General features: G+C 34.0%; 1 protein-coding gene and 1 pseudogene across 1 annotated transcript in view; both read right to left on the bottom strand.

Annotated features, from left to right (window-relative positions):
* Window positions 1-4,881: 4,881 nt before the first annotated feature.
* On the bottom strand, window positions 4,882-4,997 carry LOC145268922 (U2 spliceosomal RNA; annotated as a pseudogene).
* Window positions 4,998-9,062: 4,065 nt separating this feature from the next.
* LOC145268823 (uncharacterized) overlaps window positions 9,063-25,640 on the bottom strand; it is a 212,281-nt gene continuing 195,703 nt past the window's right edge. The window contains exon 19 of the mRNA XM_080124466.1: window positions 9,063-9,239. Coding sequence (XP_079980592.1) covers window positions 9,231-9,239 — 9 coding nt within the window. The 3' untranslated portion in view covers window positions 9,063-9,230. The remainder of the gene's footprint in view (window positions 9,240-25,640) is intronic.

Genomic DNA, 25,640 nt, shown 5'->3' with positions numbered 1-25,640 from the left:
AAAAAACTACTAGCCGCCTGCGGCCTCAAACGCCGCCCAGATACGGGTCTAGAACTGGAAACATGGTTTTCCCACAAGCGCCGGCGCGAGCTCGGTGAATACTGGGCGGATGACGGTAATCAGGTTATGATATGTTTCACAGTTGAGGACTTTTCGAATGAGTTAGAGTCGAGGGGTCTTGGAATCGGAGTCGAGGTGACTAGAAAGGAGTCAGAATCAAATTTATAAGAATACCAGGAGTCGGAGATTTTTGGAAGAGGTCTGAGTCGATTATTTTCGAATATGTACAGATATTTGTATTTTTATGAGTAGGTGTGCATATCCGCGCACGCGCGTGCGCGGGCGTGTGTGTGTTGTAAGCGTAGGTGTGTTGTTTCAGTGTTAGTATGCATGCGTGTGCTATGTCAGTATCTAAATTACAAGTCGAAATCGAAGCCATTACGTGGCAATAAGCAAACGTGTCTGCCTGGGTTAAGTAAACGCGACCTGAGCGAGAAAAAAAAAAAAAATTAAAAACAAAAAGGAATAAAAAGAAATCGTCCGATGAGAAAAAAAAAACATAAGCTTACAAATTAGAGGAATGTTGTTTTTTCAACGTTTATTTATTTATTTATTCAATTAAAGATGGCATCCTTCGTCCATCTTGATCTGCGTAGAAAAAGACAACCAAAAAACAAAATGGTGGACATTTCAACTCGTTGGCGAATCGGGTTTTCCGGTTAATTTTGTTTAGACAATGGCGCCGGCCCGTTTGGTCGCATCAGACTCTGGAAAGTGGGAAGAAAGATAAATAAAGGCGAGCCAATTAGTTGTCAGAGACAAAAAAAATAATTAAAATAAATAAATATCGACTGAAAAAGAAATCAACAGGCAAAAAATAAAAATAAACAGGATAAAATACAGAAAAGAAACAATAAAAAATTTAAAAGTGAAGATGAATAAGAGTATTTTTACTATTCAGAAAAATAACGCTAACACACGCATATATATATATATATATATATATATATATATATATATATATATATATATATATATATATATATATATAATTCAGGTTTGAGATGATAAAAATAGGGACTAATGAGTACAACAAGGTTGCTAGATAGTGCTTGATAACAACAGCAAAGTATTTTTATTATGTATTCGAGTTACATATGGTCGCTACAAACAGCTATCTGTTTTAGTCAATAAGACTTCGTCAGGCGACCCTGAACCATTAGACGCTATAGAAAAAAAAAGAAAAGACACCTTCATTTACTGTTTTTCTATAGCGTCGAATAGTGCAAGCTCGCCTAACGAAGTCTTATTGACTGAAACAGATGACTTTTTGTAGCGACTATATGTAACTATTTACCCTCGAAATGATAATAATAATAACTAGCGGGACCTGTGGAAATTCCACAGCAGCATTTTTCATATGTGATATATTGTTACTGGGCATGCTGTGAGCGTTCTGTTCAGCATGAATGAGGCACAATCATATTATTCTACTTTTTTATTAAAACTGTATCGCCCCCTTACTAAAATAATAGCTTTGGTATATTTCCTGGGCTGATTATTTCATTACAAACACACCGGTCAATTAACTCACATTTTATTATTTTTCATAATTATTGAATATGTTACTATGTTCGACAATACTTTTTCATAATTTCAACCCACATTATCGCCCCTCCCTTTACTAAAATATTAAATTTTATATATTGTATTGGCTGATAATTTTATTTTAAAAAAACATAACTATCAGCTAACTCACATTTCATCATTTTTAATAATTCTTGGATATGGTACTAATTTTGACAATAATTTTCATCATTTAAACTCACCATATCGGACACCTTACTAAAATAATAACGTTGATATATTTTCTAGGCTGATTATTTCATTACAAACACACACATCAATCAACTCACATTTCATCATTTTTCGAAATTCTTGGATATGGTACTAATTTCAACAATATTTTTTATATAGTTTAAACCAACGTTGTCGCCCAACCTTACTAAAATAATAACTTTGATACATTTGCTGGGCTGATTATTTCATTACAAACACTAATCAATTAACCTCCATTTCATCATTTTTCATAATTCTTGAGTATGTTACTAATTTCGACAATCATTTTTCATAATTTATACCCACATTATCGCCCCCTCCTTAATAAAATAATAACTTTGAAACATTGTCTGGGCTTATTTTATTACAAACACACTAATGCATGAAATCACATTTAATTATTTTTCATAATTCTTGGATATGTTACTTATTTCGACAATCATTTTTCATTATTTTAACCACATTTTCGCCCTTCCCTCTTTACTAAATAATAACTTTGATATATTGTCTAGGCTGATTATTTCCTTACAAACATACACATCAATTAACTAATATTTCATAATTTTTTCGTAATTTTTGGATATGTTACTAATTTCGACAATAATGTTTCATAATTTAAGCCCTCCTTACCTCCTTCCCCTTTACTTATATAATCTTTGATATACTGTCTAGGCTGATTATTTTATTATAAACACACCAATCAATTAAATCACGTTTTGTCATTTTTCGTAATTCTTGGATATGTTACTAATTTCGACAATAACTTTTTATAATTTAAACCATCATCGTCGCCCTCTCTTACTAAAAAATTACTTTGATATATTGTCTGGGCTGATTATTTCATAAAAAAACACACCTCTCAATTAACTTACACTTCATCATTTTTCATAATTCTTGGATATGTTACTCATTTCGATAATTATTTTTAATATTTTAACCCACATTATCAACCACCACTACTAAAATAATAACTTTGATATATTATCTGGGATTATTATTTCATTTCAAACACACCAACCAATTAACTCACATTTTGTCATTTTTCATAATTCTTGGATATGTTACTAATGTCGACAATAATTTTTTATCATTTTAACCCATATCATCGCCCCACTTACTAAAATAACAACTTTGATATATTGTCTGGTCTGATTATTTCATTGCAAACACACTAATGCATTAAATAACATATTATATTTTTCATAATTCTTGGATATGTTACTAATTTCGACAATTATTTTTCATAATTTAAACAATCCTTATCGCCCTCTCTTACTAACATAATTACTTTGATATATTTCTGGGCTGATTATTTTATTATGAACACACAATCGATTAACACACATTTAATCTTTTTTCATAATCCTGGATATGTTACTAATTTCGACAATAATTTTTATAATTAAAACCCCACATTATGCCTCTCCCTTCTACTTATATAATATATGATATATTGTCTGGGCTTATTATATCATTACAAACATACCAATCAAGTAACTCACATTTCAGCATTTTTTATAATTCTAGGATATGTTACTAATTTCGACAATAATTTTCATAACTTTAACCCACTATGTCGCTTCCCCTTACTTAAATGATAACTTTGATACATTGCCTGGGCTGATAATTTCATTACAAACAAATCAATCAATTCTGGGTATTTTCATAGTATATATGTTTCACCTATCTTATCCAATCCCAGGTGACACCGCATATTCTGCTAATATATATTGTTCACCTATCTCATTCGATCCCGGGCGACGCTGGCTATTTTGCTACTATATAGTAGCAAAATACCCACCTATTTCATTCAATACTGGGCGACGCTTTCTGATAGTATATATTAGCACATCTCACTCAATCCTGGGACTGACTTCATATCCACCACCCCACTGTTGAAAATATACATTAAATAAAGTAATGTTTTAAGCGTAAACTGTTTCAGCCATTTCCGGGACTGACTTTATATCCCCAACCTACTGCTAAAAATATACATGAAATAATGTAATGTCTAAATAGTAAACTGTTTCAGCCATTTCCGGGACCGACTTTATATCCCAAACCCACTGTTAAAAATATACATGAAATAATGTAATGTTCAAATAGTAAACTGTTTCAGCCATTTCTGGAACTGACTTATAATCCCCAACCCACTGTTGAAGATATATATGAAATAAAGTAATGTATAAATCGTAAACTTTTTCAGCCATTTCCGGGACCGACTTCTTATCTCCCATCCTACTGTTAAAAATATACATTAAATAAAGTAATGTCCAAAACGTAAATGGTTGCAGCCATTTCCGGAACCGACTTCATATTTCCCACCCCAATGTTAAAAATATGCATTAAATAAAGTAATGTGTAATGCATAAATGGTTTCACCCATTTTAAGGAACTGATTTAATATCTCCCACCCCACTGTTAAAAATATACATGAAATAAAGTAATGTTTAAATCGTAAACGGTTTGAGTAATTTCCGGGACTGACTTCATATCCCGTAACCCACTGCTTAAATATACTTGAAAAAAGTAATGTTTAAATCATAAACTGTTTCAGTAGCTTTTCAAAAGTAATACATAAAAACGTTAACACGGTTAGAGATTAGGCAACCATTGCTGCAACATGAATTTCTGAGTGTAGTATCAGTTTCAGCATTCCAGTGACTTAAATTCCCCTTTGTTTGGTCTTGGTTAATGGAGGAGAAATCCTTCATTACTGATACAATTTTTATTTTTGTTATTTACCAGGGTGCCTCTTTTGGGGAGCTGGTTTCCCCTTAAATTTATAACCGACCTCATGTCCAATTCCGTCCTTGTGGAGAGGCAAGTAAACAAAAAATAATAATCAGAACGGACATTTTCCAGGGCATTTTATAATTAATCAGAAGTGACATTTCCAGGGCATTTTGTAATTAAATCAGAAATAACTTTTTCCAGTTACTTTTTTAATATTAAAACTTTGTTACATTAAACATAGTACCTATTCACAATGCCTCCCCACGGGACAGATTTAGACACCAGGGTTGTTTTTTAATGTGGAGAAAAAATTGTCTTAGTCGTAAAGAATTTCTCTTCCACTGAGAGAGAAGAAATTGAAATGTAGCACCTGAAGAACAGATACTACATTTTGATCTTAGCCAAAAGGCCAAGAAAGGCAAATCATTTCATTAGTTTTGCCTCAACAGCGACACCAATTTTTTTAATATTTCAAGGGTGACAAGGTTTGTTTGGAATATATTCCACTTTTTGGATTATTCCATTTTCTTTTTTTAGGGATGCACACCATGATAACGGACGGAGCGATAAGCGTAATAATATAATGATAATGATAATAATAATGTATATATATATATATTCACTCTACTTCCGATATATATATATATATATATATATATATATATATATATACATATATACATATTTACACATATATACATATATATATATATATATACACATATATATGTGTGTGTGTGTGTGTGTGTGTGTGTGTGTGTGTGTGTGTCGGAAGTAGAGTGAAAAGCACATCTTATTTTTCTTTTATTAATATTGGAATCTTTTCTTTTTTTCCTTGTACACATTTTTGTGAATTATTCCATGGATTTCTGCCTTTGGATTATTATGGACCATCTTCTTCCGTTTACGAGATCTCCTTGGATTTTACTTGTACAAATGGAAATTCTTTTAACTTTTTTGAAGTTTTACATGTGGATTTTACCGTCACTGGATTTTTTATCTTCCACCAGACTATCCATTCGTGTGTAATCACCTTTTTCTTTACCATATTCCCTCTGCTTAACTTATTTTGTTTTCAAGTAAGAACTTTGACTTACTTGTTGTTTCATCAAATACTTCTGCATGCAAAATCCAATCCCGCATTTTTCTAATTCCTACCCTCTGATGAGAAGGAAAGTATTTCTCCGAAACTCTGCGGATTAAGGACTATGCATTTATGTAGTGTTTCCTTTTCAGATTAAATATGTTTTTAACTCATTTCAAAGTGTTTTTTTACATATTTTATTAACTGTTTGCTCGTATTATAAGCTCTATTTTCTATTTGGTTTTATAGAACTTTTACATCTGGCTGAGATAATTTTATAAATATTAATTTTTTAATACTTATAATTTACTTAAATTTTACCATCTTGGATCATTTTGGTAAATTCAATTGTAATTTTCATTTTATATATATATATATATATATATATATATATATATATATATATATATATATATATATATATATATACACACACACACACACACACATACATATATATATATATATATATATATATATATATATATATATATATATATATATATGGCATATTTCATTAAGTTTTTTTTTTGTCTATTAATTCTATTTTCGATTCCTTCCAACTTCCGAATAAGTCTTCACTTCTGGCGGGAACTGGCTGATGTAATCACCATATTTATTATAAGTCCGAGTACTTTCCAATCCTTCAGGATTCATCGTCAGGGATAAATTAATCTTACTGGTTTTGAACAATTTATAAAGTGTCGGTTTTTTTTGGGGGGGGGAGGGGGGTTTCATTAGTTAATTATTTATCCTTTTTTTCCATTGGTTAAAATTGGTTAATTATATTTCCTTTTTCTTTTCCATTGGTTAAAATTAATAACATCCTAAAACGGTTGCAAAACTATTGAAATTAACAACTTTACAAACAGACTGAAAGATCCGTTTGACTCGTACTCCTTCCTTCGACTCTGATTAATTTAATAGACAAAAAACGTTTATTTAATGAAATATGCCATATAAAAAAATGCGCCCTATATATATATATATATATATATATATATATATATATATATATATATATATATATATATACATATAAATTTAACCGATAAACTCTTAAACTACTGGTCACATGACACTGAAATTAATTAGAAATAGTAATCATACACTAACTATGGTTTATAATGAGTAAAATCTTTGTTTGGATGGGTGAATCACACGTACAAAGTCAGCAAGTGAAAATGCAAATATATATTCCGATTCACCATTACTTTTGTACATGTGCAAATTAGTCATAACTAAAAGTATGTCTCTCAATCTCCTTGGCCTAACGTTCACAGGAAACATGAGTTGGAACAATTACATCGAGGGCATTGCCAGGGTCGCTGCGAGGAAGGTGAGCTCTCTCTACCGTGCTAGAAAACTTCGAAAAACCCGAAAGTATCCTGTACCTCTATAAGGCCACTATTCGCCCATGTATGGAGTATTGCTGTCATATTTGGACTGGTGCATCGGCTATTAGTCTCTCGCTCCTTGACAGGGTTCAAAAGAGAGTCGCAAATCTGATAGGCCCTAAACTGGCATCTAAGCGTCAGCCTCTGTCCCATCGTCGAAACGTTGCATCCCTCTGCCTGTTCTACAAGTATTATAATGGCGAATGCTCTGAAGAACTGCAAGCACTTGTGCCCCCACGACGTGAACACCCTCGACAGACCCGACAAGCTGCAAAATCCCACCCCCACACTGTAGAGATCCCTAGATGTAAAAGATCTTTCTACTCCAGTAGTTTCTTCCCCAGAACTGCTAGACTTTGGAATTCCATTCCAGGTCACTGCTTCCCCAACTGTACTGACATGCATAAGTTCAAGTGCAACGTGAACCAACATCTCGCTGCCCTAATCCCTACATAGTACCCCAGTAGATGTTTCCCCTGATAGTAGCTCCCTACACCAAAGTGACAATGTGCCTTGTTTGGGGTAAAAAAAAAAAAAAAAAAAAAAAAAAAGAAAGTGATTTAATTTTATAATTTACTTGTCTATCTGTCAGGATAGCTCCAACGGTAGCGGATGCGGCTGGGACGCTAAATGTTTTGATTTCGATTTTATAGGATGGAACGGCAAAATGTTCGCCATAGAAAAGACGACATAATTCAATTTCCGTTTGATAAAAACCAGTTCTTTTTTTTTTTTTTTTTTTTTTGCAGACTATCTACTAGTTAATCAGTTGTATACAAATCCCAAGAGCGATAGGAGCCTTCGAAAGGGATACAATGTTCAACGAACGAGATCGGATCTGTGCCGCTGTTCAACTCATGCTCTCTGCCGATCCAAGTTATGACAGCATGAGCATTGCCCGCGCCCTCCAAATGCATCGCTGGACTGCAACGGATAACAGGGACGTGCCTACTAGGGTGAAGAATACGAAAATAATCTAATGGGATTAAATCGCACAGACTAGATAGCTGTTTGACAGGTCCATTTCGTGAAATTATTCAAATGTAAAGAAAATAAATTTACACAATTTGCAAACACTTCTCGGGTTTCAGTCTATTACTGATGAATTGCCAAACCAAGCTTAACTTAAAATAATCGATAGTTTCCAAATATGCAATTAAAGACAATGCAGTTGTCAATTAAAAATTCGCCGCCTCTACAAAAGAACCCCCCACACACACACACGCACAGTGAATAAATGACAAAAGACTATATTCCAAAATTCATGATGTTGACCATCTTATAATTTATTTCCTTAATTCAGTTGACATTTACGATTCTTGACAGTATCTGTTTCGTACCGCAAAATCAATCACTTAATTATTATATCAATCAGTGAATCTATTTTGCCCTTAACTCATCAGAAAAAATAGCAACAATCAATCCGTCAAAAGGAAATAAAGTGTGTTTTGACACGCATATATATATATATATATATATATATATATATATATATATATATAATTATTTTTTTACTATAATAATTAAATACCTACAGACACTAGTGTTTCATCCTTTCGGGATTCTTCAGTGCAGGGTATCACGATTACTACCAGTCGAACGATTCGAACCCCGCAACACGAGACATCTCTGGCTCGATTAGCGGAGGCCGTATCCATTCGGCTACTATTAACCGTGTGAAATAGCGTTGAATTTTAAACATTTTAATTTAAATGTTCATTACGTCAGACAGACAGTGATCAAATCGTTATACGATGATCTACGCATAAGAGCTAAATTGACCGACTTTTAATTCAACGGAAAGTGCTCAACGATAAGAAACGAATTTCTTAAAGGGGCTGTCATAATTATTTTTTTACTATAATAATTAAATACCTACAGACACTAGTGTTTCATATTTAGGTAAAAATGCCATGGTTAAAATGGCACCAGTAAAATGGTAAAAAATTGAAGAATAAAAAAGACGGCACATGTTATCATAACAAAATAAATATTTACAGAGAAAATGATTTTTGTTCAGATGTTTTAATAGAAAAGAATGTTCGAACACAAACAATAATTTAAAAATACATTGATCTCTGAAGTCTGATGTAATCTTACATTGAGGTCACTTAAAGTGATGTGGACTTTAGATCGAGCTTGGAAAAGACACGTATAATTTGATTGGACGATAGTTACCAAATCTGCAATTAAAGAAAATACAGTTGTCAATTTAAAATTCGCCGCCTTTACAAAAAAAACGAAAACATTCTACACACACACACACACACACACACACACACACACACACACACACACACACACACACACACACACACACACACACACATTTTGCATGCAAAAGTATTTGATGAAACAACAAGTAAAAGATCTTACTTGAAAACAAAAAAATGAAGCAGAGGGAATATGATGAAGAAAAAGGTGATTACACATGAATGGATAGTCTGGTGGAAGATAAAAAATCCAGTGACGGTAAAATCCAAATGTAAAACTTCAAAAAAGTTTAAAGAATTTCCATTTGTACAAGTAAAATCCAAGGAAATCTCGTAAATTCCAATAATATTAATAAAAGAAAAATAAGATGTGCTTTTCACTCTACTCCCGAGACATATATATATATATATATATATATATATATATATATATATATATATATATATATATATATAATCAGATTTAGGTAAAAAGATGAGGAGCATACAGTACTGTTTCACAGCTCATCAGTGCGGCTACACAGGCAACTACCTCAGGCCAGGATTGAAACCCGACCGTCTGTACGACAGTCAAGGCTCCTAACCACTACGCTATCGGCGGCTGCTGTGTGAGTCATGAGTTTAACGATGTTTTGACATCATATATATATCAAATTCAGATAAAAAATGCCACGGTAAAAATGGCAGCAGTAAAATGGAGAAAATTGAAGAATAAGAAAAAAGCGGCACAAATGAAAAATTTGGATAAAAATAACTTTATCAAAATCCTTAATACATAAAAAAAGTTTATGATTTTTTTTTTAGATAAGGACTGATAATTTGGATTATTTGGATTATCCCGACTACTGTTTTCATCTCGAGTGTTAATCTCACAACGTTTCGCCAATGTGACATCCGACCTTCTTTAGGTATGTTAGATATTGGTAGGGCAATGTAGAAGGATGTGCTAGTCGCTGATTTTTATGATCGTTATAATATTTGTAAAAACAAAATGTTATCATAGCGAAATAAATATTTACAGATAAAGCATACTTGGTCACGTGAAATTTATTCACGTTGATTTTACCTATGTATGTCCAAACACTTTTGACAAACAAAGAATTCCCAATTTTAATTGTTCAATATCTAACCTTATTGTTAATTATTATTTCTAAACTCGTATTGTCCATTCTTTTAACTGACATATTTAATATTCAGTTATTTCTAAAAGAATGAACAATCGACTGCGTTCATAAATTAAATATTTATCTCTGACATGAATAATATTTACGAGAACAATGGCAATCCTTCTGTATTTCTAGGATTTCAATATGTATTCTTTTTTAACTTTTCTTACTGGGTTCGAGTCTAACCTTTTCCAAACATCATTTTCTAAAGTTATTTAGTTTGCTTTCTTACTGGGGTCTGTCCCTTTTCATAACAAAGATAAGAAAAGCAAATTAAATATGAAAACTGGCCGAGGTATATTCCTTGTGTACGATAAAAACAACCCAGCCTACTTAATATTTTTTCTAGACAAAATTAAAATTAAAAGAACCCGATGTGTAAAATTCACAAATATGTTTAATTTCAAAAATAAAAATCCATCATATGAAGAGAATGAATTAAAATTTCCTCAAATTCATAAAACAAATAACGAAAATAAAGTCGCCGTTGACGAAGACAAGAGTATTAATAATAATGATGCTGATGTTAAAGTCGAAAATTTATCAGAATGTTACCCAAAAAGACGACGACCCGATTTTTTTTTTGCGATCCACAATTTGGAAGATTATCAAGTCCATGGATTATACGCCAAAAAACTTTAACAAAGTAATTAATTCAGAACATTGTCAGCATAATCATGCTGACACACCGGTTCCCGTCAGATCACCGAAGTTAAGCAACGTTGAGCCTGATCATTACTAAAATGGGTGACTAATTTGGGAAGTCCAGGTGCTGTATAAAGGAGGATACCTCCCTGCAAAAACCTAACGTCGTCTTCTCCCCTAACAGGAATATACATGCGACTGGGGACCGCTTGTGAATTTCATACTCCCATGAAACTTCCTCCTTCAGAGGAAGCCGGTTAAACCCTGAATAGGGTTGGTGCTGACTGCACACACGCACACACACATTGTCAGCAATGGAAAATAGCAATAGAAAGTGAAGTAGATGATTTAACAGAAAATACTATCTATTTGGTAGGAGGCCCTGTCGGTGGGGCATTAGAATACACCGACTGCCCCCCCCCCTGCAGAGGGTAAAAGTCCTTCAATCGGGGTCCTGGATATGACCTTAAACTATATCCAGTGGTGAGGCCCCAGCTTGCGGGCTTTGGGGAGTGTGGAGCCACCCTTTAATTACCGTTGCTCCCAGGTCCACTCTAACCCGGAGTGGTAGTACCTGTTAGGGTCCCAACTATGGGTTAAATAAAACAGACTTGAAAACAACAAATATAGTCTACTAAAAATTTTTTCTTCAAAATCTTTGGATTCGGCATTAAATAACCCGAAACGGGTTGATATGCCGTAAAACAAAACGACCAACCAACCAACTATTCGGTAGGAATCTCAAAGGATAAACATGTAATTTCTTCTCAATGATTCTTTACAAAAAAGTCTGTCCCTTTTTATCTGCATTCCTAGGATTTCAATATGTATTCTTCTTTTAAACTTGTCTTACTGGGTTCGATTCTAACCTTTTCCAAATATCATTTTAAAACTTATCTAGTTTGCTTTCATACTTACTGGGGTCTGTCTCTTTTCATAATACTAATAATACAAATGTGAATTACTTAAGACTTCTACTCGTTAATTGATCAAGTAGTTTTACTTTTTTAATCAAATTTGATGCTTAAACGACAGTTTTTTAACACTATTTTACAGGACAAGGGAGATAATTCCAAATAATTAAAACTTGCAAGATTTCAGATAGCCATTCATTAACATAGGATGAGGTACTTTGAAAAAAGAAAAAAAAAGCTAAAATTCATCACTGGTTACTGCCAGTGAAACACTCTTCAAAAATAAAGCTGAAACGCAGCATTGTACATCATAGTAATGCCTACGAATTCCCATTAATATTTTGAAAATGATTTTCTTTATGAAAATAAAAGTATTTTATGTGATATTTTTGGTGTATGATATTTTCTTTTCGTCATAAGTACGTGCATCATAAAGATTTTCATTTATTTGGGGGACTTTTTTTGTTCATTAAAGGAGTGGGGATTATGGAGTGAGTATGCTATCCCGTGTATTATATAAATAGAGGGCTCTGTTTGAAATTGAGTGCAGGTTCCTGCGCTGTTAATGGCCGTCACCTTCTAAGAAAGCGAACGAAACTTATAAATAAATAAAAAAAAAATGGATGAAAAATATACAGGAAAAAAATACGAAAGAAAAAACCGGGGGAAAAAACACACACAAAAAAAAACAAAAAAAAAAACAAAAAAAAAAAAAAAACAATGAAAACAAAACGAATGTTTGAAAATATTTACCATCAGTTTTTGACAGCAAATTAAGGAAAATGTTTTCGCAAAAGAAGCCGAATTAATTAATTTCCTAATCAGTGTCTTTTATTCACACACAGGCACTGGATGTTGCAGCAAAATCCGACACAAACAAATCTACATCTATAAAAAGTCACTTTGTGTGTGTTTGTGAGTTCCTTCCTCATAGTTTCCGAAACGGCTGAGCCTATCTTTTACAAATTTCACACAAAGCTAATTTATATATCTGGCAGTGTTCTTAGATATGTTTTGTACAGAAATTTATCCGATAAGTGTCGAAAATCGAAAAAATCCGCTCTTAAAAATAGGTTTTCTCTCTTATAGATATAAAAGAATATTTTTTACAGGGGAATGTTTTACGTTACACCGGCCAAAGAAGATCATAAACTTTCAGCAAATCATTTCTTTAAAAAAACATAACAGATTTATTATAACCTGGAGATATAGCTTAGTGGTATATCATTCGACTACCGATCGGATGATCCCCTGTTCAAGCCCTGGTGTACCTCACTATTTTATTTTAATTTTTCTTATTAATAAGTTTAATTTATGATAAAAGAAGCACCATTTAAAATCGCTGCAAATCATTTCTTTGTTTGCATATTTTAAAACTAAACATTAATCAGAAGTGACTTTTTCAGGGCATTCATCGTCAAGCCCAAATATCAGCTGACGTGATATTGTAAACAAACACAGATGGAATTTGATAAACGACATTATCATTATTATTTATATATATATATATATATATATATATATATATATATATATATATATATATATATATATATATATATATTGTGAATTAATGCACTGGGTAAATTATTCCTTGCAATATATAATAATCAATAGAGGATTGACTCTATAATAATACATACGCAATCTGCATCAATTAAAATATGTTTAAGCGTATTGTACGATCGGGCAACGCCGGGAGGCCAGTTAGTACGAAATAGAAATGAAAAACCAAAGTTGTAAACGCAGTAGCTCCCATAATAACATTAAAACTAATAGCTACATTAGTTTTACGACCACTACTCTATCCTGCAGCCTCACAATGCATCAAGTTATCAACTTTTACAAAAAACATAACATTCCAACTCCGATTAAAGAAAAATCCTGATTAACAGCACTAAAATAATGCACTCTGAAAATAATCCAAGCTATCTACATCCAAACCCAACGACTTAAACTTAATAACATTGCTTATTAAACCATTAATAATATTTTGAAATGATTAACGCAATACGATTTTATCTTATGACGCTAATTCCTTGACTTATAATCATTTCTAGATTATAATTAATATACGAAATGCCTTCAGTAAGTTTCCAAACTTTTTTCTTTTCTTTTTTTTTTTCACAAAGGAGTCACCACTTATCAAAGCCCGGAGTCCATTCGAAGTTAATAAGTGTGCAGCAGTCAATGAGACAATATCGTAGTAATCGTTAGTAGTGGAAATTTGGTAAATTGGATTACTTAAGGGGAACGGCTCATCAAGAACTTGTTTACATTGGACTTGAAATCAACCATATTGTAATCAGCTAGAAAGCAGGGAAACGAACAGAGTTCCACAGGCGTGCAGTTCTAAGAATGAGGCTTTGTTCATGGAATCTATGTTTAGGTTTAGGCACAGATAAAGAATGGGGGAAATTATTGATAGTGTTTTCAAATAGAGGAGTGTTTTTCAAGAAGGTTTGACGAGAGGGATCATAGATTGGAGCTCAGACGAGCACTTGCCATGAAAATAACGATAAAGCAGCGACAGGCTCGCAACATCTTTTCTGTGGGAAAGAGATTGCAGGGAAGAGAAAAAGGCATCTCCACTAAGCTACAAAGTCTATTTTGAACTCTATAAAGGCAGGATAAGATGCTTCTAGCAGCCCCTGCCCAGATGTGGCAACAGTACTCCATTGTTGGCCGTACCTGGCTGTTATACAGGTAGAGAATTGCATCAGCAGTGAGATATCTACAGGAGCGGTAGAATGATCCCACAATTTTTCCAACAACCTTGGCAACGGATTTAATGTACATGTTCCAAGATCAACAGTAAAGGTCAGACCAAGAAGCTTGTCAAACATTGAGTCGCCCCAAGACGAGAGCCATTCATTTTAATTGATCCCAGACGGGGATCAGAGCGTTGATGATGTAAAGATAGAAGCTTGGGTTTAGATGCATTAAAATTAACCAGTCACCTCTTTCCCCATTGTATTACTTGCTCGATATCAGAGGAGAGAGAATCAGAGAAAACTTGATCGCTGATGGCCTTTGAAGTGTTGCCATAGATGGTAGTGTCATTAGCATAATTGTCTACGAATGATCTTAGGATGTGATTTGGAAGATCATTGATGTACCTCGTATTGTTACAGAATGGATTGAGAGAGAGAGAGAGAGAGAGAGAGAGGTGAGTAAACGTGGAGTGTAGACACGTTTACCAGAACCGAGTGTCAGCTGACCAGATTACGTATGAATGAGTGACGTGGTCAGGTTGGCTAGATGAGTGAGACTGGATTTGGACTTTGAAGAAGACGGACGGCTTAATAGCTGTTCCCTCCCCTTCACTGGGGGTGGGGGACGCTGACGTGTTCAAAGCAAGCAAGATTCACTTCCATATTCTGTGTCGACATCTGGAAGGTAAATAAAAAACTATAAAACCAATTCATCGTCTTGGAGTGATAAATCTTCGTCTAACAGGTACCAGTCTCCCTCCAAGAGAAGATGAATTCCAGATGGATCAACATCGACGACACATGAAGTAAGGTATGTCGAAGAAAATGCATGTAACACACACAATCACAAAAGCATATGAACAATTAGAGATGAACACACACAACCGCATATGAAACTAGACGATCATACGCACACGGAATTCTTTTATGACACGCATAATTTCCTTTCATTCTAATAATAATCATTCCATGACAACAAATACAATTATGGTCCTCCCCTTTTATGTTATACACCAAACGTCAATTTGGTGGCCCTCTATGATAACCCTACTGATAACTTCAATGATAACACTATGTAACAGTATCCCTTAAAACGACATAATAGTCCAACTGCCAAACGATGGCACGTTACGACGTTTTTTTTTTGTTAAATCTTGTTGAACGCAGAGAGACGATCCTTAATAGTTATGCATTAAAGATGGATGCTTTCAGCAGATAAGTTGTGAATTTGCGATATTTATTTTCTTTTTTATTAAATGCAAATGTTAATAATAATTATATTGATTTCAGGTTTTTTTTTATTTGACTGTGTTTTATTAAATATATAATACTACTGTTAAAATTTATTATTGGAATTTGTTGCTGTTAATTTGCAGTTTGTGATTCGCTTGCTATTTTCCTCAAAATAAACGCATTCTCCAATTTTCAACAAATATCTTTTCACGCGTTCCTTTGCACCCCCCCGGCCCTCTAAAAAAAAACTGTCGATTCTATTCTTTAGTAGACTTTTCAAATAGTAATATTAATAAAGCGCCGCCTAGCGTCGAATATGTTAGCAAAAGTGGTAGACAATTTCTGTTTACATCAAGTCAAGAATGAATCGAGGAAAACAGCCGCAAGAATTACATATGTAAAATTTCTGAATTCTTTTTTTTTTTCAGTTAGTGAGAGGGAAACCTGTCGCCATACTTTTCCCCAAAGCATGTCATTTGAACTTATATGAAGTAGAATACTTATTTTCGTATGGACATTTTTATTGTAATACACGCATGAAAATTTAGTCCTTTTATGAAGTAATCTCCTCTGGTTGCAGTACACTTGTTGGACCGTTCTAACAACTTCTTAAAAATCATCATGGAAGTTCTCTTGTGTGAGCGTGTCAATGACCTTCATCAGAGCCTCTTTTCATCTAAATTATCTCATAACGATAGCTTCTAAGGCTTTCCTTGAGCTTAGGGAATAAGGAAAAGTCACAAAAGGAACTATAGAAAAGGTGAGAAACTGTCTTTATGCCAATTTTGGTCAAATAGTCTGTGACAATAAAGGGATCTTCTCTGAGCATCCTTGGGACAAACTTTGTGCAAATCTTCCGCATCTTCAATTCCTAACGAATAATTGTGTGTACAGTTCTCACACTAACATCAAACTGTGTACTTATTGTCTCTGTAGACATATGGCCGTCCTTATCTATGAAATTCTTTATCTGACCAATCAACTCTGGTGTTCTGACTTCCTTACTCCTCCCACACCTCTCATCGTCCCTCACCTTGCCTTCCACGAATCCTCAATCTTATGCCACTCAAAAACTGATGCTCGTTTCAAGCACAATGGTCCAAATCATTTCTTACCACAAAATTTCTGAAGAAAAATCATCGTAAAAAAATCGCCAGAAACACGTTAACATTATTTTACAACAAAATTACAAAAAATAAAAAATAAAAAAAATAAAACCGTTCATCTGAAAAATAAAAATATAAAATAATAAAACAAGTATATAAAAACATAACTAATAAAATAGCACAATATTTCAGCCGAGGTAAGCGCATCCGATCAGACTGTATGGTTCTGGGTTCGGATACTTAACATACTCAGTCGCCCTAATTAACTGTATATATCTCAATTGATATATATATATATATATATATATATATATATATATATATATATATATATATATATATATATATATATATATATATATATATATATATATGCGTTTTATTTTTATTACCGTATTTTTCTGTTAAGTTACATTATTGTTTCGGCTACACGATCGTTTTTTGGTCGTCATGTAGCTTCCTCAGATTTTTACAGAAATGTTCGTTTATGGTGGAATGAAACGGACATTTCTGTAAAAGTCTGAGGAAGCTACATGACGGCGAAAAAACGGACGTGTAGGCGAAACAATAATGTAACTTAACAGAAAAATACGGTAATAAAAAATAAAACGCATGTTTGCTCTACAACAGTATTGAGCACTTTCTTCATGTACTGCATCTCGTCAGTGACGTGTTCCGCGAACCCATATCGTCGCACGCATGAAGTATGCAATACTGACGACCTAACCGTATGGGCTACGGCGCAATCTATTGGCTATGCCTCGATTTTAATTTTATATTTTTATCTATTTCTACATTCTACTGTGTGACAAGTAACGCGTCCTATACAACACTGATGAGATGCAGTACATCGAAACCCACTTGGGGGTCTAGCGTTGTCCGTTGTCGATGCAATTGCTCGATTTCATCTAATTCTGGGTTTTAGCTTTGTATGTGAACGGGTATTTATATATATCTATCTCCTCTTAATGTCTAATATATATGTGTGTGCGCGCGCGCGTATATGTGTGTGTGTGTACATATATATATATATATATATATATATATATATATATATATATATATATATATATATATTAAATCTGATCATGCTCAGTTCAGTATCTTCCGTAAGAATACATCTTCTATAGAATGTTATCGACCGCAAGAAAATTACAAAAAATAAAACCGTTCATTAAATTCGTAGTCGGCCATTATTGTTTGAGACGCCATTACGTGAACAAATATTGTACTTTTTTTCATCCTTTTTTATTCAGGAGTTTTATTTTAATCTCAATTTTAATCTTAAGTTTAATTATTATTATTATTATTATTATTATTATTATTATTATTATTATTATTAGTAGTAGTAGTAGTAGTAGTAGTAGTAGTAGTAGTAGTAGTAGTAGACGATCTGCCTATTTTATACATTTCTGTCTTGTTTTTTTTGTTTTTTTTTATCTCCGGCATTGTACTATTATATTTATATTCTCATGAAATGTACGCTTTTTCTTATTCATTTACTTAAGTTTCTTATAGAATGCTAATAAAATGTGTGTACGCGTACGCGTGTGTGTATATATATGTGGGCGTGTGTGTACGTGTGTGTGTATGTGTGGGTGTTTGTGTTTGTATACATATATATATATATATATATATATATATATACATATATATGTATATACAAACACGCATATATGTGTTTGTACGTATTTATAAATATATATCTACATGCATATATATGTATATATATATATATACATGCATATATATATATGTATTTATGAATATATATATATATATATACATATATATATATATCTATACATGCATGCATATATATATATGTATTTATGAATATATATATATATATATATATATATATATATACACATATATGTATGTATGTGCATGCATGTGTGTGTGCGTGTGTGTGTTCTACACTTTAATCTGATTGTGCTCAGTCCAGCGTCTTTAGTAAAAATACGTCTCCTACAAAATGTCATCGACCGCAAGAAAAGAAAAATAAAATCGTTCATTAAATTCGTAGTCGGCCATTGTTGTTCGAGACACCATTACGTGAACAAACATTGTACTCGTCCTTTTTTAATCTCTTTTTATTGGAGAGCTCTTTTGTGTGGTGAAAATTGCATTGGACCTTCTGATATTTGGAATGCGTATTTTTTGTTCGCTATGATGAACTTGGAATAAAGTGGGTACCGTCTTGTTTGTTCTTTTTTCTAATCTTGGTTAAAAGTTTCGTCTGCTCAGCTGAGCGTGAAATTCGGTGAGGGTGGGGAAGGTGATGGTGGATAAACGTCGTTATTATGAATAAATAGAATTGAAATGAGTTTAGAATCGAAGAAAAATATAGAGAATGGAAATCGAATGGAAAAGAATGGAAAATAGATGTTTGATTAAAGGAATTGTTCGATTAATTAATGATGGGATTTGTTGATTGTGCTGGTTTGATTTCATTTGTTTATTGTCTTGTCTTTGGAGGTGGAAGGGATGTTAGAGAAGAAGAAGACGAAGAAGAAGAAGAAGAAGAAGAAGAAGAAGAAGAAGAAGAAGAAGAAGAAGAAGAAGAAGACGAAGAAGAAGAAACAACAACAACAAAAGAAGGAGAGGAGACTAGAAGAAAGACAGGGATAGGGGAGAAAGAAAGATATCGAGAAGAAGAAGAAGAAGAAGAAGAAGAAGAAGAACAACAACAACAAGAACAACAACAAAAGAAGGAGAGGAGACTAGGAGAAAGACAGGGAAAGGGGAGAAAGAAAGATATCAAGAAGAAGAAGAAGAAGAAGAAGAAGAAGAACAACAACAACAACAACAACAACAACAAGATAGAATAAGATAAGGAGAAGACGAAGAAGGTGAATAAGATAAAGGAAAGGAAGATAAAAAAAGAGGAGGAGGAGGAGAAGAAAAGATGCAGAAAAAATACGAAGAAGAAAAAGTACAGAAATCGAAGAAGGGGAGGAGAAGATGAAAGAGAGAGGAAGTTGAAGGGAAGAAAAAATGTAAGAAGATAAGGATATAAAAAGAATGGCATGAATAAGAAGCAGAAAAAAAGGTAAAAAAAAGAAAAGAAAGAAAGAGTAAAAGACACCAAGAAAAAAAGGTAAAAAAGAAAAGAAAAGAAAGAGTAAAAGACACCAAGAAAAAAAGGTAAAAAAGAAAAGAAAAGAAAGAGTAAAAGACACCAGAAAAAAAGGTAAAAAAGAAAAGAAAGAAAGAGTAAAAGACACCAAGAAAAAAAGGTAAAAAAGAAAAGAAAGAAAGAGTAAAAGACACCAAGAAAAAAAGGTAAAAAAGAAAAGAAAGAAAGAGTAAAAGACACCAAGAAAAAAAGGTAAAAAAGAAAAGAAAGAAAGAGTAAAAGACACCAAGAAAAAAAGGTAAAAAAGAAAAGAAAGAAAGAGTAAAAGACACCAAGAAAAAAAGGTAAAAAAGAAAAGAAAGAAAGAGTAAAAGACACCAAGAAAAAAAGGTAAAAAAGAAAAGAAAAGAAAGAGTAAAAGACACCAGAAAAAAAGGTAAAAAAGAAAAGAAAGAAAGAGTAAAAGACACCAAGAAAAAAAGGTAAAAAAAAGAAAAGAAAGAAAGAGTAAAAGACACCAAGAAAAAAAGGTAAAAAAGAAAAGAAAGAAAGAGTAAAAGACACCAAGAAAAAAAGGTAAAAAAGAAAAGAAAAGAAAGAGTAAAAGACACAAGGAAAAAAGGTAAAAAAAGACAAGAAAGAAAATGACCAATATGTGGAAAAGAATGATATATATATATACACACATGTATCTATGTATATATAGATACATGTGTGTGTGTGTGTGTGTGTGTGTGTGTGTGTGTGTGTGTGTGTGTGTGTGTGTGTGTGCATTAATAATTAATAAAATAGAGATGATTTTTCCGTCTACAAACACAGACGCCACATGTAAATTGAATGTGGGCACACTACCTGCCAATACCTGACGCAGGTTTTCCGGATATCATTAGCCGATTTTATTCAATCGTAAATTCCCGTAATATTTCCGAGTCACTCTCCCAAACAAGTCATATTCATAGGAGGCACTACCCAGTCATTATTTTCTGCTCTTACTCTCTCAGTTGACACCGAGAACTTTGATACATTTAACATATTATTTACAACTGTGCCGTCCCTGTTCACTATCTTGTACTTTTAACATTCATTTATTACGGCTACTTTATGTAAATACAACGTTCAGACTCCATTAATAAGTTCTGGCCAATTTGATTGGCTGTTCATATACTTTTATCGGATTTAGGGAATATTCGATTAAACGAATTTCGAACGATTACAAACAAATATCGAGAACTAAACAACATTGTGTCATCTAACAAAACAGCAAATAATCGGATAACAAAATCTAAAATAATACTTATTTTCGTACGCTTACTTCTGCTTCAATGAAAGTCAGATATCATAACTAACATTTAAAAAAATTCTTATTTATCTTTTTTCTTATCATCATTATTGCCGTCGCCATCGTCGTGTATCTGAAATTTTACGTAAACTTATTAAAAAATGTATTAAAAATGCGACAGAATACGAAGCGTGCTAAAATAATAACGTTTTTGTTTAGAAAGCCATTCTTAACATGGAAGGTAGCAGATTTTTGTAACTATTCTCTACTTTTACCTAATACTTTAATAAAAAAAAAATACCGTATAAAATTTTAGTTGAACATCATTGCTAAAAAATAGCACGACCCGTATTCTGCATAAGCACAAAAACATACGTACATCAATGCAGCAAATCAGAATTACGAAAAACGAAGCATAATGTGATTTTTGCCTTACTCAAGCTAAGAGAAAAACACGACATCTTTAAGGCAGTCACAATACTCACAAGAAACCGCTTCAAAACAGCAATAACTGCTTCAAAACAGCAATAACCGCTTCAAAGCAGCAGTAACCACCAGTGCCAACCCCTGCTATTAAGCGACATTAACTAACTTAAAAGACCACCAGTTACCGCCAATGACCAACAGTGCTGGCCACTGGATGACAGTGCCCGACAAGTGAAAACAGGCGACTTGTCCACCCAGCCTCGATACTGTCTGCCCTGTCAAAAAGTGATAGTAACCAGCTTAAAAAGGCACTGATCACAGTTACTATCAATCAAGTGAAAAACAGTGTCCACCACTGAGTAAAAGTGGCCGCTATTGGATGACAGTGCTCGACAATTGAAGACAGACAATTTCATTTTATAGCAGTAGAATGGAGGTACACACAGCTAATGATCGATAGCGACTTACAAGGGCTAATATTTGCAGACGAAGCAAATGCCCACTAGTAAACGCAAGTAACTGCCTCAAAACGCCATGATCACCAATACTTGCCATTGAATACAAACAATTTCATTTTAGAGCAGTCCAATGGAGACTAATACTGGTCATGGCCACTAGTGACTGACAGTAAATGCTATGAATCGACAGTGAACGTTATAAAGTTAGTCTGTGCCAACCAGTAAACGAAAGTAACTGCCTCAAAACGGCACTAATTGCTAATGACTATCAGTGTCTGCCACATGCATCCAGTGACAGCCAATGAGTGGCAGTGGATGCCAGTGGATGCCAGTGCCCAACAATACCGGACAGTTGAAGGCAGACAATTTCAGTTCAGAGCAGTACAATAGAGGCCTACACTAGTCATAGCCGCCAGTGACTGCCAGTTGCAAATGCAGCCAGTGCCCGCAAGTAACCACCCCAAACCAGTACTAATCGCCAGTAATCACCAGTGTTGACAATGGCAGCCAGTGGCTCCCGCTAGCTGCCACTGCCAGATAATACTTAACAGTGGAAGCCAAATGATTTCATTTTGGCAACGGCAGCCAGTGTCCGCTATTTTCCAGCATCCATAGGGGTCCCCATTAGCAACCATAGTTTAATTTGTTTTCATGAGGTGCCTTAATCAAATCTAATGTGGCTTGCGTTATATATCTACTAGCCAACTACGGTACACGGGTCCTGCTTGTATAAAGAAATTATGATTTAAAAACCTGGGTTCATTATAAAAATATCTCTCCTGAGAAGTCTTGTTCTCTCAAGGAATTGCATCAGAAACGCATGTATAATTCTTAACAAAGAAGGCGAAGTCTTTGTTTCTGCCAAGGATACGAAATCCTAGATCACGGTCCAATTATAACACTCAAACGAGTGATGGGGCCGTGCAAAAACGTCAATCTCGCTCGGTTATAAAAGTTTTTGCGATTTCCACATTATTAAATTTAATAGGACCGTTGTACACACCTGATGATTTACCTTTGTGCCCGAGCGACGTTACCATTTGTTGGGTAAAAAAAAATCCAAGTTAGCAGAGAACAAAGAAAATACCATGTCGGACTTAGACACATATATTGACCTCTGATGGAACAAATAAATTTGTCAACAAAAGCGGGACAGAGAGTGAGAGACAGAGAGATGTCCAATCGTTACATCATTAGCTCATCAACCCCAACCTCAGCTATCACCCTTGCTCGATACGTCCAACAATGACTACAGTCAAAAAATATTTAGATAAAAAGCAGTTTCGTTATGAAACAGTTTCTTATCCAATGGTGTCAGTAATCAAATTGCATTGGCACCGCCCTAAAAATATCCAACTCTATTGCCCGCGGTTAGAAGCTCCGACTGTCGTTTGGGCAGACGGGTTTCGATCGTGGCTTAAGATAGTTGTTTGTCTAGCCACACTGATGAGCTGTAAAACAGCGAAACAGTACTGCGTGTTGATGATTATAATATATATATATATATATATATATATATATATATATATATATATATATATATATATATATATATATATATAATGTTCTCTATCTTGGGTTTAGCATTTGGGAAGTGATATACAAATTACCATTAGCCTATGAAGCGATGCTCTTTGTGTAAACAAATTGAGCTTAGGTACTTGTGACAATGTAAAAAAAAATTGTTAATTAACTGCCCGCATAGCAGCAGCTATATAGCACAATGGTTAGAAGCTCTGACTGTCGTTTGAGCGATCGGGTTTCGATCCTGGCTTGAGGTAGTTGCTTGTCTAGCCGCACTGATGAGCTGTGAAGCAGCGAAACAGTACTGTATGTGGAGACTATATAAAAGGTTGGAACGATAAAATTGTGGCCCTTAAAAGACGACATGATTCCATTTCCGTTTGATGAAAACCGGTTTTCCTTTCGTTTGTTGCAGACCATCTATTAGTTGACTAGTTGTGTGCAAATGTTTGAAAGTGACACAGTGTTCAACGAGCGAGATCGGAGATGCGCTGCTGTACAACTCTTGCTCTCTACCGATCCAAGTTATGACAACGGGACCATTGCCAGCACCCTTAAAATGCAACGCTGGATTGCCACGAATAAAAAGGACATGCCCAGGGTGATGAAGGCAAAGTTTCCGGCCACGGTTATGGTCTTTGGTGTTGTTTCAAGTGAGGGCCACATCATGCCACCTCACATCTTCGAAGTCGGCTTGAAAGTCAACACCAAAGAGTACCCGGATGTGCAGAAGAGTATGGTGATCCCTGGTGCAATCAATTGACCGCTGACAGATCCTAGGTGTGGCAGACGGATTCGATGTCGGCCTACAAGTCCAAAGAGACTCAGGCTTGGTTTCAGAAGGAGTGCTACGACTTCGCACTCTTCTCTCACTGCCCCCCCCTCCTCTCATGACCTGAACGCGCTGGACTACTTCATTTGGTCATATATAGAGTACATCACTAACATGACCTCCCACAACACCAAAGGCAGCTTGATCGCTGCCATTCGCCCAGTATTTGCTGAGTTCCTGCCGACGGTATGGAAAAGGCATGCTTTCAGTTCCGGACCCATATTGAAACGGTGATTGAACCTGAAGGCAGTTACATGAAATAGATGTAAGCTCTAGTATATAATCAAGATACCTGAATTGATTATTTCAATAAAAGTTTTAAAATAAAGCTGTAGTGTTGTTGTTCCACCCCGTAGTATCGTTAGGTATAAAAATCTAATATATAAAAGCCCATATTTCTGTCTGTCTGTCTGTTTTTATATATTCAAACTCTGTCTCTTCCGAAACTAAAAGTCGCAGGAGCGGCGCTAGTCGCCTCAACTAATTGGATATTTTATGGACCATTCTTTTATGTGTTTTAGCCGGGTAAATCCGTTTTAAGAGGCCAAAAAGGGGTCAAAATTGAAAAAAAAAAATCGTTTATACATTTAGTTTATTTTTCATTTATTATTATGCGTGTCACATTGGTACAGTGGTAACGCCACCAGCTTTAAATGCTACAGTTTTGCTTTTGGTTTCGATTCTTGCTGATGACACGCTAATACTTTGTTTACTTTTGAAATCACTACTCTATAATAATACATTCGTAATTTGGATAAATTAAAATAGCATATTTAAGCGTATTTTACAACCGGAAGTGAAGTAGGTTTAAATTAAGGCTAGACAATCGAAAAGAGGGGATGTCTTTCCAAAATATCGGCGAAAAAAGCGTCTCCTCCCTGTAGAAAAGTGCCCAGTTGAGGGTGAAGAAATTAATGTTTTTAGAAAAAAAAAAAAAAAAAACAAAAAAAAAAACAGCCTTAACTAAAATTGTTAAATAGACTCAGTACTAG

Source organism: Euprymna scolopes, chromosome 44 (assembly GCF_053919585.1).
Source record: "Euprymna scolopes isolate OS-2025 chromosome 44, ASM5391958v1, whole genome shotgun sequence".
Lineage (NCBI taxonomy): Eukaryota > Metazoa > Mollusca > Cephalopoda > Sepiida > Sepiolidae > Euprymna > Euprymna scolopes.
This window is presented reverse-complemented; position numbering and strand designations above follow the sequence as displayed.